The sequence below is a fragment of the Aegilops tauschii genome, chromosome 4 (assembly GCF_002575655.3).
Source record: "Aegilops tauschii subsp. strangulata cultivar AL8/78 chromosome 4, Aet v6.0, whole genome shotgun sequence".
Taxonomy (NCBI): domain Eukaryota; kingdom Viridiplantae; phylum Streptophyta; class Magnoliopsida; order Poales; family Poaceae; genus Aegilops; species Aegilops tauschii.
In genome coordinates this window covers 44,286,161-44,300,235 of record NC_053038.3, presented here as the reverse complement: position 1 = coordinate 44,300,235, position 14,075 = coordinate 44,286,161, and the positions used below count along the sequence as shown (strand labels likewise).

The window sequence follows — 14,075 nt, the reverse complement described above, 5'->3', positions numbered from 1 at the left end:
CAAGTTAAAGCTTGGAACACAGCTTCATCACTTATAAGGGTTGACAGTTCAATATCAGGGGCATAAGTGTGCTTACGGATTGGAGGGATCAGATTTTGCGCTTCCGGAATTGGTGCAGTAACCCGTCTGTTCTTGTCATCATAACTTGCCTGATAGTATGAGAGATCAGCTTCTTCAGCCAATTGACAAGCCAGTGGACGTACTTCCCGGTTTATGGCGCGGAGATCCTCCTGGCCAAATTCTGATCCGTCTTCTTTTAAGCTTGGGAAGCCTTTAGCCACGTCCACCGGATCAAGATTAGGCACCCACGCCTTTTCCCGGGTTAGAGCGGTCAGAGCTCCGGCCCTTGCCGCAGCTTTCTTTAGTTCTTCAACCCGGGCAGGCAGCATGGATAGCCTTTCTAAAGTGTCCTTGATCAATGTTGGTGGAGGTTTATTGTGTGAAGCGGTGCAGATGATCCGCTGCGCACCGGTATACAGCTGCTCTATCAAAGTACAGGCCGCTTTCAATTTCTTCTGTACGTCAGAACCCAGATGGCTAATACGAGTTCCTGCATCATTATAAACGTCAGTAAACCAGCAAAACATGGGAAGATATGTTGAAAGTATAAAGCAAGGATGCTTACCAAACACAGCAGCGGTCATAGCATGTACTTGCCTCTTTACACCAGTCAGCTCGTCTACCACCGGTTTGAGAGCAGCTTCTGCGTCTTCAGCTCTTTTCTGCAAAGCAGATTTCTCTGTGTTCCAATCCGCCCGCTCCTTGTTGAAGCTCTCCTTTAGCTTTTCCATAGCGGCTAAGGCGCTCGTCAGCTCATCTTTTGCCTTGGAAGCTTCAGCCTGTTGGGACTTGATGTTCTCTTGCAGATCAGCGGTTTGGCTTTCCTTCTTGCTCAGCTTAGCCTATAAAGGGACAGATGTATAATGAGTTGACATTACATATTTGAAGTACCAAGCACATAACAAGTTATGCCCTTGATACTTGGGGACTAATGCATGTTTTGCTCCCTATCAGAAATTTCTACAAGTCCCAAGCACAATACAAGTATCAATCTTGGCACTTGGGGGCTAATGTGTGTTTGCTCAAAAACTGTTGGTATGGGAATTCTTCTATAGTCCCGGTTCATCCTTATAAAGTTAAACCGGCCCTTGGGGGTTATACCGGTGAAAGAGCAGTATGGCAAATTTTAAAGAACCGGTTCATCTTAAAGAGGTAATCCGGTCCCTGGAGGTTAAATATGCAAAGTTAAGTTATGACAAAAGTCCCGGTTTAGATCGGTATCATAAACCGTCACTTGGGGGCTACTAGGAGTTGATAAACTGCAATTGGACAAAAGAGAAAAATAGTAGTTACCTCATATCGCTCCTTCATCAAGTTTACCAAACTAGCTTCATAGTCACGGCTGGTATACAGACGGTTCAAGAAGCCAGAGTGAATGTCTGGAGCATTGAGATGGGCGTAGCTTGATAAATCGGCATTCCATTTGCCTTTGCCGATAGCAGAGAGCTCGTCCTTGGCAGTATGCTTTGACAAAGCGACAGGATTGCCAGGAGTGGTGTGGCCAGTGCCAGTAATCATAATGTCATCATCTTTGTCATCAACAGCCTTTTCCAGAGTTGGCGGTTTGTCAGTATCCTTAACTGGGCTGACCGGTTTGTCATCAGTTAGGACAGGGCTGGTTGGCCGGTCTGCATGGCTTGTAGTGTCAACTTGCACTTGTTCAGCAACGAAGTCATGGTCTTGAGGCGGCAGATCATTAAGCATGGCGTCAGCGTCAGTTTCTTCCAGATCTGGAGTTTTTTCCGGTTCAACAGCTACATTATCATCAGCCGGTTCGCTTAACCGAGCCTTCTTGCTGGGTCTCAGCTTGGCGCTGAGAAAAGATAGACATGAGGATCAGTACAGTATGTAAAGATAACACATCAAGAATAAAGACACGTGCATAGCTCACCCAGGAACTGTTTTGAGGGGTGGACGCTGTGTGGCCGATGACTCGCCAGAACATGAGTGATAAGTACCCTGATAATTTGAATCAGACGGGTTAAGAGGCTGGCGGAAACAACCCGCTTTGGGGCATGAAGTGTCAAGGGGATAAGAGACCTCTGATCGGCGTTTCCGAACCGGAGTGTTCGGTCAACCAGCGGTGGTAACTACCTGGCCGCTGTGCCGGGTTGTGCGGCGAGCCTCGTGCTGCTGTGTCTTCAAAAGAAATTTTGGGTCCAAGTAAGCAAGGGGGTGAGAAAATTTTACTTTCCGGTTTGCTCGACGGATTTTTGATGTCGGCAGAGGATCTGAATCGGAGGAAAGAATGATTACCTCTACATTGTCAGCATGACTGCCTTCAGCGTCGTCCTGATAATAGTCATTGTCAATGAGGTGTATGAAAAATGAACCAAGAGAGTCAAGTTCTACCTCTGGTTCCGGATTACCCACATCGTCATCAGCAGGTAGGTCGGAGGATGCAATGGTCCTTCTCTTGGCAGGTTTTTTAACAACCTTGGTCTTTGGATGAACTGGCTTGACCGGTTTGTCTTGCGGCTTCGCCGGTTTGTCTTGTGATGGTTTCTTGTTCCAGAACGGATCATCACCCTGTCAGAAAATAATCACACTTTCAGAGAATATTTGGACAGAAGCAACTTCAGATAAAAAGATTATATGATTCTTATAGCTGGTGGTTTGTTGAAGGTGCAGAAAGGGAGTAGTCCGGTTTGGGCACAGACAGCCTCCGGTTCGTTCAGTATCTTTTTTACAGCCTCAGTGACTTCTGCATCTGTAAGCTGAATGTCAATGTGCCGCTGAGCATCCTTCAAACTCCCCGTATGCTCACACATCAAACCGGAGCGCCGGCTTAAAGGCAGAATACTCCAGCTTATCCAACAACGAGCAAGATCAACTCCTGTCAAACCGTTTGCCATGAAGGCTCTAAGCTTTGATAATTGAGGAGCATAGTTGGCCCTTTCTCTTGCAGTCAACCTCTGAGGAAAAGGATGTGTGTTGCTCAGGCGTTCAGGGCGGTAACCCGGCAGGGGGTTTTCGTCAGGTGGAGATGTATCCATGCAATAAAACCAAGTCTGGTTCCACTCTTTGGGGTGACTGTGGAGTTTGGGATGAGGGGAGGTGACTTCTTTCCTTTTCTGAACCGCCATTCCGCCCAGTTCAGTATTGGGTCCATCCGAGAACTCTGTGCGACGGTTTAAGTGAAAGAAATCCCTAAACAGTTCGACTGTAGGTTCCTCTTGCAGATAAACCTCACAAAAGACTTGGAAGTGACAGATGTTGGTCACATAATTGGGACCGATGTCTTGAGGGCGCAGTTGAAACTGGCCAGTACATCCCGGAAATTTTTTGAACCGGGAGGGCTAAAACCTCGTCCGAGATGATCAGCAAACACAACTACCTCTCCGTCCTTGGGTGTAGGAGGATTTTCCGGGCCAGGGACCCTCCAGTGGATGACATCTTTTTTGGCTAAAGCGCTCGTTTTTAACAAGATTGCTTAACTGCTCTTCGGTTACTCGAGAAGGAGCCCAATTGCATTCAAAGACTTGCTTGGCCATAGCAATGGAAGTCTGAAACATGATTATTGCCGGTCTAAGATTCATAGTGGACAACTATACAACGGTATAAGGATACAAGCATATTGATAAACCGGATTTGGTTATTCGTAAACCGGAATCTGACAATGGAAACAGTATAATGCATTGGCGGTTCAACAGGGGACTAATGGTATCTACCGGGTCATCATTTTTTCTGTGAAGTTAAACCGCCTAATCTGGTATTGAAGGTACAGATCTAAGAGGCATAAGTGAAAGAAAAACAAGTTTCACAGCTTGGCATAGTAATTTCAGATCTGCTGTGCGTTGGAAAATCAAAATATGTTCTGACATAATTTCAAGTGTTCGAACAGTTCAGCAAAGTTCAGATGCGTTTGATACAAAGCAGATGCCCTAACGAGGAAAAAGGAGTTTAAACTACAAGGGTACTAGAAAATATCAGATCTAACTAGCCATTGGTGTTACTAAAGAGGAACAGGGAAGAATAGCTCCAAGAACTTCGAAGAACTCTGATGAACACTGAACCCTAATGGCGGATCTAGAGTGAGGAGAAGAGGAACTTACTGGTGATGAGGAAGCAGTGGAGGATCGCCGCGTTTCTCTAGTGCAATCAGGCTGATGCAGCGGCCGTTGTTGAGGCAGATGCGAAGATCGACGGCGGCAGCGGAGCTCGAAGGGTTGGTCGGCGCGAGGAAGAAGACAATGCGAAGAGGCACGAGGGGGGAAAAGTGAAAAGAACACCTCGGCCTTATTTATAAGGTGAATGGATAATTGGCAGGTGCGAGAATCGAGGAGCCCGAAAAATGGGATATGTGACAGCTCTGTTGCCTCGATTGTCGGAGGCTCGTTAATGAAGGTGGATTATCCACAGTTTTAAATAACAGGTGACGTCGTGGCGGTTTACCATGATCCTAGAAGATGATGTCACGGCGGTTTACAAGAACATGTGAAGATGTTGAAGAAGAAAATTTCTTAAGTATTGAGGATTGACGTGAACCAGTTCAAATCAATCTGGGGCCTAATGTTGGGGATATTACCACTGGGCGTAAACCAGCCAGGAGAGGTCGGGTTAACCCCATAAGTAGTCATCTGTATCTGAAGTCCATGAAGACAGACGGTGACGCTTTATGGAGGCCCAGGGCCCAAAGCCGATTTAAGGCATGTAGACATAAACCGGCATTGATATGTAAACTTGTGTTGTAAGATAGAAGTAGAAGAGACCGAGCCGGACACGATTATGAGCGGCCTCGGGATTTTGTAAACCGACGGGCGTCAACCCATGTATATAAGGGGACGACTCGGCGGCGGTTCAAGGACAACGGACAACAACTCGAGACTCAGGCAAAGCGTATTCGCTCCCTGATCATCGAAACCCCATCAATTCCATCACAACTAGACGTAGGCTTTTACCTTCATCGTAAGGGGCCGAACTAGTATAAAAACTCTCTTGCGTCCCTTGTCCGCTTTAACCCCTTTAAGCCAACCCGTAGCGATGGCTCCACGACTAAGTCCTTTCTCTAGGACATCTGCCGTGACAAAACCACGACAGTCACCAAATCACATAACTCATATAATACAAAATCTTCATCGAACGTTAAGCGTGCGGACCCTACGGGTTCGAGAACTATGTAGACATGACCAAGACACCTCTCCGATCAATAACCAATAGCGGAATCTGGATGCTCATATTGGTTCCTACATATTCTACGAAGATCTTTATCGGTCAAACCGTAATGACAACATACGTTATTCCCTTTGTCATCGGTATGTTACTTGCCCGAGATTCGATCGTCGGTATCTTCATACCTAATTCAATCTCGTTACCGGCAAGTCTCTTTACTCGTTTCTTAATGCATCAACCCGCAACTAACTCATTAGTCACATTGCTTGCAAGGCTTATCATGATGTGCATTACCGAGAGGGCCCAGAGATACCTCTCCGATACTCGGAGTGACAAATCCTAATCTCGATCTATGCCAACCCAACAAACACCTTTGGATATACCTGTAGAGCATATTTATAATCACCCAGTTACGTTGTGACGTTTGATAGCACACAAGGTATTCCTCCGGTATCCGGGAGTTGCGTAATCTCAGAGTCAAAGGAATATGTATATGACATGAAGAAAGAAATAGCAATAAAACTGAACGATCAACATGCTAAGCTAACGGATGGGTCTTGTCCATCACATCATTCTCCTAATGATGTGATCCCGTTCATCAAATGACAACACATGTTTATGGTTAGGAAACTTAGCCATCTTTGATTAACGAGCTAGTCTAGTAGAGGTTTACTAGGGACACAGTGTTTTGTCTATGTATCCACACATGTATCAAGTTTCTGGTTAATACAATTCTAGCATGAATAATAAACATTTATCATGATATAAGGAAATATAAAATAACAACTTTATTATTGCCTCTAGGGCATATTTCCTTCACCACCTCCCACCTCTCTCTCTCTCACCCCACCCACCTCCCACCTCTCTCTCTCTCACCCCACCCACCCACCCCAACTCCAATGCACGATGGTAGCTGTTGTTGCTGCAGGGGGACCGTGCGAGCGAATCGTGGGGCAATTGTGGGTCTTGTTAGGACAAGCCTTTGATAAATAGTTACACTATTAATATGTAATATTCATGATACAAATCCAATGACATCAATTTTATGTCACATAAAATACATATTAATAAAGCAATTGTGGGTCGACGATTTGTCCTACCGAGATGTGACATGCAGAGCAAAAAACGGAGGGGTATATCGATTGACACTAGAAAATGAAGACACGTGACTATCGAATGACATCTGATGAAAAATAAGCCTTATAAATTTTGTCTGAATTCAAATGGTGTAAAGTTTGATCAAGTTTGTAGAAAATATCAAAAACTACAACATCAAATTAATCTCATTAGATACATAACAAAATTATTTATATATTATGTCCGTTAATTTTGTATTTAATTGTTCATGATTTTCATCCGAAGTTTAAGAGCATCTACAACCAGACTTGGCAAATTCGACCCCTCAATGCGTCCGCGGATAGTGACTGGTCACGCCTCAAATATTTGATTCTACATCCTCGAATTAGAAACCTCAAATCCATAGTATTACATGCAACATAAACCGATCTTTAAGCGGAGCTCGTCCGGTTCCGCCGTGCCCATGTCCGGCGGCAAGCTGGCCTCCCCAGAGTGTTGGTCCGGTCGCCAGCAAGGTAGAGTAGGGCAGGAGACACGAGCCGGCTCACGGGACTCAAGTTGCCGCCATCTCCCATGCCATACTCTTCCTCGTCGGAGCCCGGAACCCAAACGGTGCCGGTGGACTTCAGATCGATGATGGATTCGTCTTGGGACGAGCCGGCGACATCCATCACGACGCGGTTGCGGCGCCTAGACTGGTGCACCATAAAGGACGCCGGAGAATGCGACTCCGCCTCGCGATGTCCACCGCCGCGAGGGCAGCCGCAGTCCCCCTCGCCCGCTACCTCGCACGCCGGGCATGTCGTGCCATGTCTGAGTCGATGGACTCCCATGGTGCGTCCATGGCCTCGCATCGCCAACGGAGGGGTTGCACGTCCTCCACCGCATTCGGACATCAGTTGGACCGCACGGCCTCCGGTGAGGCAGTGACGGCACAACTAGTGCCAGATCCATGCACCATTTGGGTGGACGCAATGGATTCCTAATGGAAGGAGTCCGAGCGCTGCCTCACATAGCATCCTCCCGGGAGCGGCGACGCGCAAGCCGAATGGCCATCTCCTCCTCGGGGCCGCGTGGGATGAGCTCAGGGTCGCCTGATCTAAAAAATGAGGTGGAGGACTCGAATCGGCTGCCCGTCATGTCGGAGAAGGCCGGAGCTTGCCGGACGGGAGCTTGTGTGACGGAGAGGAGTGTAAGGGAGTGGAGTGAAGTGGTTAGGGTTTGGTTCGGCAAGCGAATGGGAAGAAATATATATGGGGTCGGGTGGGTATGAGGGGTGCCGGTCAGCCCGACATTTGAGACTCGTTTAAGGCGTCCGTCTGGGTCAAACTTTCGCTACTGCTCAGTGACCGGGCCGTCCGCCCGGACGTTTGAGACAGGTTTGAGACGACGGGCGGTAAATGCTCTAATTAAACTTTGCACCGTTTGACTTAAACCAAAATTACAAGGTTCTCTTTTTCAAAGGCAGAGAGGGGGTACAGGGCCAGCAACTCGGCCCTCTTCAAGAACAGAGAGGTCTCTCCCATTCCCGCCGACTGCTTCCCCGGCCAGACCAAACCAGCATGCGATGCGCCCGTACATCCCCAAGGCAACCTTCGCCTTCTGCCACTCGCTCCTCTCCTCCCGCTTCCGGCCGTCCGCCGCCTCGCCGGCGGCGCCGCTCCTCCCCGTCCAGGCCCTCCTCACCACCGCCGGCCTCTCCCCGCGCCACCCGGAGCTCTCCCTCGTCGCGCTCAACTCGCTCCTCCGCGTCCTCGCCCGCGGCGCCTCCTCCCAGGCCCACCCGCTCCTCGCCCTCCGCCTCCTCCTCCTCATGCTCTCCCCCGCCTCGCCGCTCCCCGGCCCCGACCACCTCTCCTTCCCCTTCGCCCTCTCCGCCGCCGCCGCGGCCCCCGTCGCCCCGCCCCCAGGCCCGCAGCTCCACGCGCTCCTCGTCAAGAACGCCCTCTTCCCCTCCGACCACTACGTCACCACCGCGCTGCTCCAGCTCCACGCGCCCCGCCCGGACGACGCGCGGAGGGTGTTCGACGAGTTGCCGCGGCGGGAGGCCATCCACTACGACCTGGTCATCGGGGCGTACGCGCGCGCCGGGATGGCCGCCGAGGGGCTGGCGCTGTTCAGGGCCATGTTCGTGGACGGGGTGGCGCCGGACGCCGTCGTGCTCACGACGGCGGTCGCGGCGTGCGCCCAGTCCGGTGCGCTGGAGTGCGGGGAGTGGGTGCACCGGTACGTGGAGAGCAACGCGCCTGGGCTGCTCGCGGACGCTTTCGTCGGGTCGGCGCTGGTAAGCATGTACGCCAAATGCGGGTGCCTGCAGGAGGCCGTGAGGGTGTTCGAGGGAATGCCGGAGCGGAATGAGTACGTCTGGGGCACAATGGTTGGAGCGTTCGCGGTGCACGGCATGGCGAGGGAGGCAGTGGCGTGCTTGGAGAGGATGGCAGGCGAGGACGGGGTGCGCCCGGATGGCGTGGCGGTGCTCGGGGCGCTGTCCGCCTGCGCACACGCTGGAAAGGTTGAAGACGGGCTCAGACTTCTCAAGGAGATGCGGCGGCGGTACGGCGTCACCCCGGGGCACGAGCACTACAGCTGCACGGTCGACATGCTGTGCCGAGTCGGGCGGCTGGAGGACGCGGTGGGTCTGATCGGGACAATGCCGATGACCCCGCTTGCATCGGTGTGGGGCTCTCTCCTAGCAGGCTGCCGGATGTACGGCAACGTCAAGTTGGCTGAGGTGGCGGCCAAGGAGCTCGAGAAGCTAGGCGTGGGCGCCGACGAGGGCGTGTACGTCCAGCTGTCCAACATTTATCTTGACGCCAACCGCAAGGATGACGCGCGGAGGGTGCGAAAGCTGATCGGCAGCCGGGGGCTCAAGAAGGTTCCAGCGTATAGCGCGGTGGAGGTCGACGGCGAGCTAAGCTCGTTCGTCGCTGACGACCAGGCGCATCCGCGGCGGTTCGAGATATGGGACTTGCTTGGGCTGCTCGCTGACCAGATGGGGCTGAAGTCAGACGAGGAGGACGAAGAAGAAGAAACAACCTTTTCGTTGCGCCCTTGTAGCAATAAAAGGAAATTTGAAAACCATGTAACAGACTAACAAGTTAAGCAGTGAGCACGGAGCAGCAACCGATATATATTCATTTATTATTGCCAAGGAATATGATACTCAGGAAACAACGGGACAGTATTCAGCACCAAACACAAAGTATATTTTGTTTCTGAGTTTTTCCTTTTTCCTTCCAATTTTCTTCAAATTTTGAGTGCGTCCTCTTGATATATGATGGAATGGTTCGCCAGCACTGCTCGACCTCTTGATCATACTAAAGTTTTCACTTCCCTGAGAGATTCTGTATTGTTGATTTTTTGGAGATTTTTTTGGCCTTAAAATCTTCAGCCATATGGCCATAATCAAATGCAAAGCTCATTGTACTATATTATCTTTTGTAGGATTGTTCTTCTGGTATCATTAGGGTTACAATTACTATTTGACTTTCGGTTCTTATATTGGTGCACCTTTAACCCGCCCTGTATTTCCTGAACAGCGTAATTAAGGATTTGCTTCGCCCACTGATTGGATCATATGCTACTTAGTTAGGTAACCCAATTACCTGTCATTTTTAATTCCATTATGGTTAATTACCTGTCAGTAGAATCTATCTTCACCTACAGGTTGCTTGGATGTTTAGATCAGAGTCATCCATTTCTAATGCTAGAATATGTTGCAGACTTGAAGGTGTGCAATCCATACCATCAAGAGGAAAAATATACCAGGAGAACTTCTGTTTGCAAGCATATGTGGAGGTTGAAATGGTTAGTATGGTACGAACCTTTTAGATTAGCTATACAGTGCAGAAGGAAGTATTCAGATACTTACACATCATGAGTTCGAACAACAGCCTATTACTTCAGAGTGGATATTTTGATATTCATGGTTGAGACAAACACTTTGATACCAGCGATCAGCGAACCAAATTCTCAAGCAAGCAACATAGTGATGTTTATTCCTCCTCCTTAGTGAATTATCATTTTCTAGATAGCTAGGTACAAATTTGATTAGACCATAAGGGGGATTCTACCCTCATCCATGCAGTATATGTTGTCAACTTGTCATAGTAGTTGGTACACTAAAGTGCGGGACAGGTCATTTTCATTATCTTTGACAAGTAAGGACATTTCTTTTCCTGTATACTAAATGTCTAAAACGTCCGGGTCTTGCATCTCATAGTGATATCGGGGAAGTCTTTTGAGAAGGATGTGATGATTTCCATGTTATTCCATAATAGCCTTTCTCCAGCCCGACCGTTTTACAACAAGCTTTCCTTTTTTTTTTTTCGCTCTTTCTCTTATCCTTGGTTCATTGTTTTCATAATTGTGAGCTATGTGTGCAGCATACATAATTCTTTGCAACTAAAAACAACCCATTATAGGTTCTTTTGGCTCATAATTCTTGGAGATTTTTGACGGGAAGGACAAACTATTATAAGAAGCTTTACATTCACATCAATATTTACAAGGTAGTACAATACATTCATGCATAGGGACGAATGTGTGATATGAAACCAATCATTTTTCACAAACCAGTTTCTGGGGGATCTTTTCTCAAAAGATGACCAACTTTGACCAACAACCAACAATATACTTCTATATCATCAATCAAATTCCCCTAGAAACTGCAACGAGACGGCGTTTTTCCATTCATCTTTCTTTCTCGCAAATTGGCACCGTACGTACATATAAATCGGTACCGTATATGATGCTTCTGCAGCCTGCACAGTTCATGTTGAACTGCAAATAATACATCAATGGCAGCTAGTACTAAACAATCGTAGTGTTCACCGAAGCGGGTATCATGGCTACTAGGCCGGTAGCACCGATGGAGCGACCCTGCAGGTGTTGTAGGACTGGCAATGGCAACACTTTCTCTGTCCGGCCATGCCCGGATACACTCGGGTCGTGTCCCAGCAGTCGTTGCACACGATCCATCCCTGCACCGACCAACAAACACATGCCATCAGAAAGCCATCAGATTTATATAACTGGCTACTACTAGACGAATATTGGTAGATGAGTCTGGGTTAGTCGGAGCCCTTTTCTTAAGAAAATCGAAAGTATATTTTTAAAGTTTCAAAATTTTCATAAATATGTGAGTTGCAAATGTGGCACTGACCTTTCCCATGTGTAAGAACTTGGCCTCAATCTGACAAAAAAAAAGATAACAAAAAAAATTTCTCAGGCCGGGGCCAAGAACGTGAAGGGAAAATTCACACGAAAAGGAACCCAAGATGAGATCGTTGCTGTGGATCTTACTGAGGAAATACCTACCTCAGCATCTAAGGCCCTCAAGAATTTTTCCATGTCAAAGATGGACACAGAACACATGGGGCAAGTGAACCTGCAAATACGTCGAGGATAGCGTTATCTAAGAAAGAAAAACAAGATCACACGCAAGGAATGGCATGTGTGGGTAGGGGAGGGGAGGGGAGATGGATAGAAAGGCATGGGCAATTACTTGTCGTGCTTGAGCATCTCGTGGAAGCACTGCAGGTGCATGGTGTGGCCGCATCTCAGCACCGACGACTCCCTCAGGGAGTCGAACAGGTACTCGTAGCAGATCGGGCAGTTGTTCTTCATTGAGCCCTCGATGCAGACATGCTTGTCCCGGAGGGTCACCGAGTAGCACGATCCTGCGGCGGCGGCACCCGACGGATACATCCATAGTTTGAATTGGAGTGAGTCTATCAAAATTAGGACTGTATCATGAAAAGATCATGCTTACCGCACTTCTTGCAGTGGAAGAAGTTGTCCTTCCCTCCAACTCTGTTGATCACAGTTTCAGTCAGCTCGGCAACTGAAAGTGGAAGCGAGAGTCAGCATATGATAGGCAGGACGACCTACCTGCAGATGCCGCAGTCTTTGCAGTGGTATTGCTCCTTGTCGACCTGCACAGCAGCAGCAAGATCCTGTCAGCAACAACCCAATCACCACCAAATCCAAATCCAGCACAGGGACAGGGACAGGGACAGGGACAGGGACGATGGATCTCATTCTCACATCGTCGTCGAAGAATTTGCACGCCCGGCAGAAGTACTCCCCCATGCACACGCCGCAGTTGCTGCACACTTGCGCCACCTGATGATCACCACCCAATCTGTTAGTGTTATACCCAAACTCTGAAACTAAACTGTTAGCAGCACAAGAAAGAAGAAACTAGGGAGGGAATCGCCGTCAGATGCTAACCGGCTGCTCGGTGTCGCAGACGAGGCATATAACCTACGGGAGGAGAGGAAATTGATCAAGGAAAATGTTGTTTTGTCAGCGACAAATTAAGTTGAAGGCGAAGTCAAGAAAGAAACAAGATATCCGGGCATTGGTAACATAAGAAATGAAGAGGAGGAAGGAAGCAGTGAGAGAAGTGCGCACCGATTCAACTGCGTGGCGGTCGAGCTCGTGCCCGTCTTTCTAAGCCCAATCCAAGCAAGAAGAAGAAGATGCAGACGAAAAGGCAGAGATTATCCAAAGAAATAAAGAAACGTGAGGACCACCAACCCAAGCAGACCAGAGAAGAGAGCAAAGAGAAGAGAGGTGGAGCAGAGCAGAGCAGAGACCGTGGAGTCGTTGTGGCAATGGCGGCAGTGGAAGACGTCGTTGCAGCAAGGCGCCCGGATCCTGCACCGCCTCCGGTAGTGCTTGCACCTGCAAGCACACACCACGAAGTCAGCTACTGCTCCAGCCAAGGGCAAGGATAGTACAGACAAGCAGCAGACAGATGAGAGGCTGACGGACCCGAAGCCCATCTTGGCGAACCCGTGGCGAGCGGCGTCGAGCTCCATATCCATTGGCGAGATTGCTGTTCTTGTCCGGGTTCGACGGAGGCGGCGGCTTCGGATCTGGCTTCTCCTCTGCTCTTGTTGCCTGTTGCCGCGCTCGCTCGCTCGCTCGCTACGAGGAGGGTGAGGAGAGTCTCTATTTTATACTGTCACTGGCAGACGACTACTCTGGTGGTGGTGGTGGTGTGCGTTGCCGAGAATGGAAAGAAACGGGGGTCGAGTTGGGGATTGGGTCATAGAAGGAGGAGAGAAGAGACAGGCGCTGTAAAAGGGAGGCTCTTGTTGGCAGGCAGAGCCTTCCTTGCTCGGCGCAATTGTTTTCCCTTCTCAACTTTCCTCTCTTCTCTTCTTCTTCTTCTTGTTCCACAGTTGTATGGCTATTGTTTCCAGAGCTGAGAGGATCTAGATACTGGATCTACTGCCATTTCTTTAACTTCTCAAGAATTCAAGATCCAGGAGGAGAGCCTTTGCGCTTCTTTCTTTCTTCCCCTTTTTTTATTCAATAAACATACTAGTATAATTATCAGTAGCGTTGCTTTGTTGTTACAGGAAGGAGGTGGTGGCGTGCGGGCCAAAGATGGAAGCTCCCAAAGCACTCAAGATGACGATTCTTTACTCCTCCGGCGGGTCACTGCATTCTAACTCCACAGCGTACGCGTCAACCCCTCCCCTCACTCTGAATTATATCTATCGTCACCATTCACCAGAGAGCATGCGCACGGAAGAAGACCTCTGACCCAGACGGCTTCCCGTGAAAGCCCCGAATCCTCTGAATGTAGGATATCTCATCAGTTTGACTGACGCCGGGGGCTGATCCCCGAGCATAAATGCACGTTGGTTTGTTGATCGGTCCTGTCAAGGTCGACCCGACGCCCCTTCTTTCGTGTTTCTTTACCAGGCATCAGGATCATGGTGCCGTAGCTCCTGCAGCTGCAGGGCAATAAAGTACTCATTCATGTGGATCATGAAGCCCAGAGTTTTCATATTCATTCATTTCGCCGC

The 14,075-nt window shown here is 49.0% G+C and overlaps 2 protein-coding genes across 2 annotated transcripts; one reads left to right on the top strand and one right to left on the bottom strand.

The window, feature by feature from the left end:
* Positions 1-7,749: 7,749 nt before the first annotated feature.
* LOC109748437 (putative pentatricopeptide repeat-containing protein At3g28640) lies at positions 7,750-9,587 on the top strand. Its single transcript, XM_020307463.4, has one exon. The coding sequence runs from the start codon at positions 7,817-7,819 to the stop codon at positions 9,341-9,343; it is 1,527 nt and encodes a 508-aa protein (XP_020163052.1). The 5' UTR covers positions 7,750-7,816; the 3' UTR covers positions 9,344-9,587.
* Positions 9,588-10,723: 1,136 nt separating this feature from the next.
* Positions 10,724-13,350, bottom strand: LOC109748438 (E3 ubiquitin-protein ligase SRFP1). The gene is made up of 11 exons (XM_020307464.4): positions 13,030-13,350; positions 12,852-12,939; positions 12,667-12,705; positions 12,484-12,516; positions 12,298-12,375; positions 12,142-12,185; positions 12,023-12,063; positions 11,756-11,930; positions 11,569-11,638; positions 11,414-11,443; positions 10,724-11,231 (listed from the first exon to the last, which is right to left on the bottom strand). The coding sequence occupies exons 1-11, from the start codon at positions 13,080-13,082 to the stop codon at positions 11,103-11,105; spliced, it is 780 nt and encodes a 259-aa protein (XP_020163053.1). The 5' UTR covers positions 13,083-13,350; the 3' UTR covers positions 10,724-11,102.
* Positions 13,351-14,075: the final 725 nt, after the last annotated feature.

Excerpts from the sequence above, each read along its gene's own strand:
- LOC109748437 (XM_020307463.4), top strand. The coding sequence starts at position 7,817 with ATGCGCCCGTACATCCCCAAGGCAACCTTCGCCTTCTGCCACTCGCTC.
- LOC109748438 (XM_020307464.4), bottom strand. The coding sequence starts at position 13,082 with ATGGATATGGAGCTCGACGCCGCTCGCCACGGGTTCGCCAAGATGGGC. Across the intron at positions 11,931-12,022 it reads CTTCCACTGCAAGAAGTGCG|GATCGTGCTACTCGGTGACC; the intron begins GTAAGCATGATC and ends CCGCCGCCGCAG. Across the intron at positions 11,444-11,568 it reads TGAGGGCCTTAGATGCTGAG|ATTGAGGCCAAGTTCTTACA; the intron begins GTAGGTATTTCC and ends TTTTTTTGTCAG.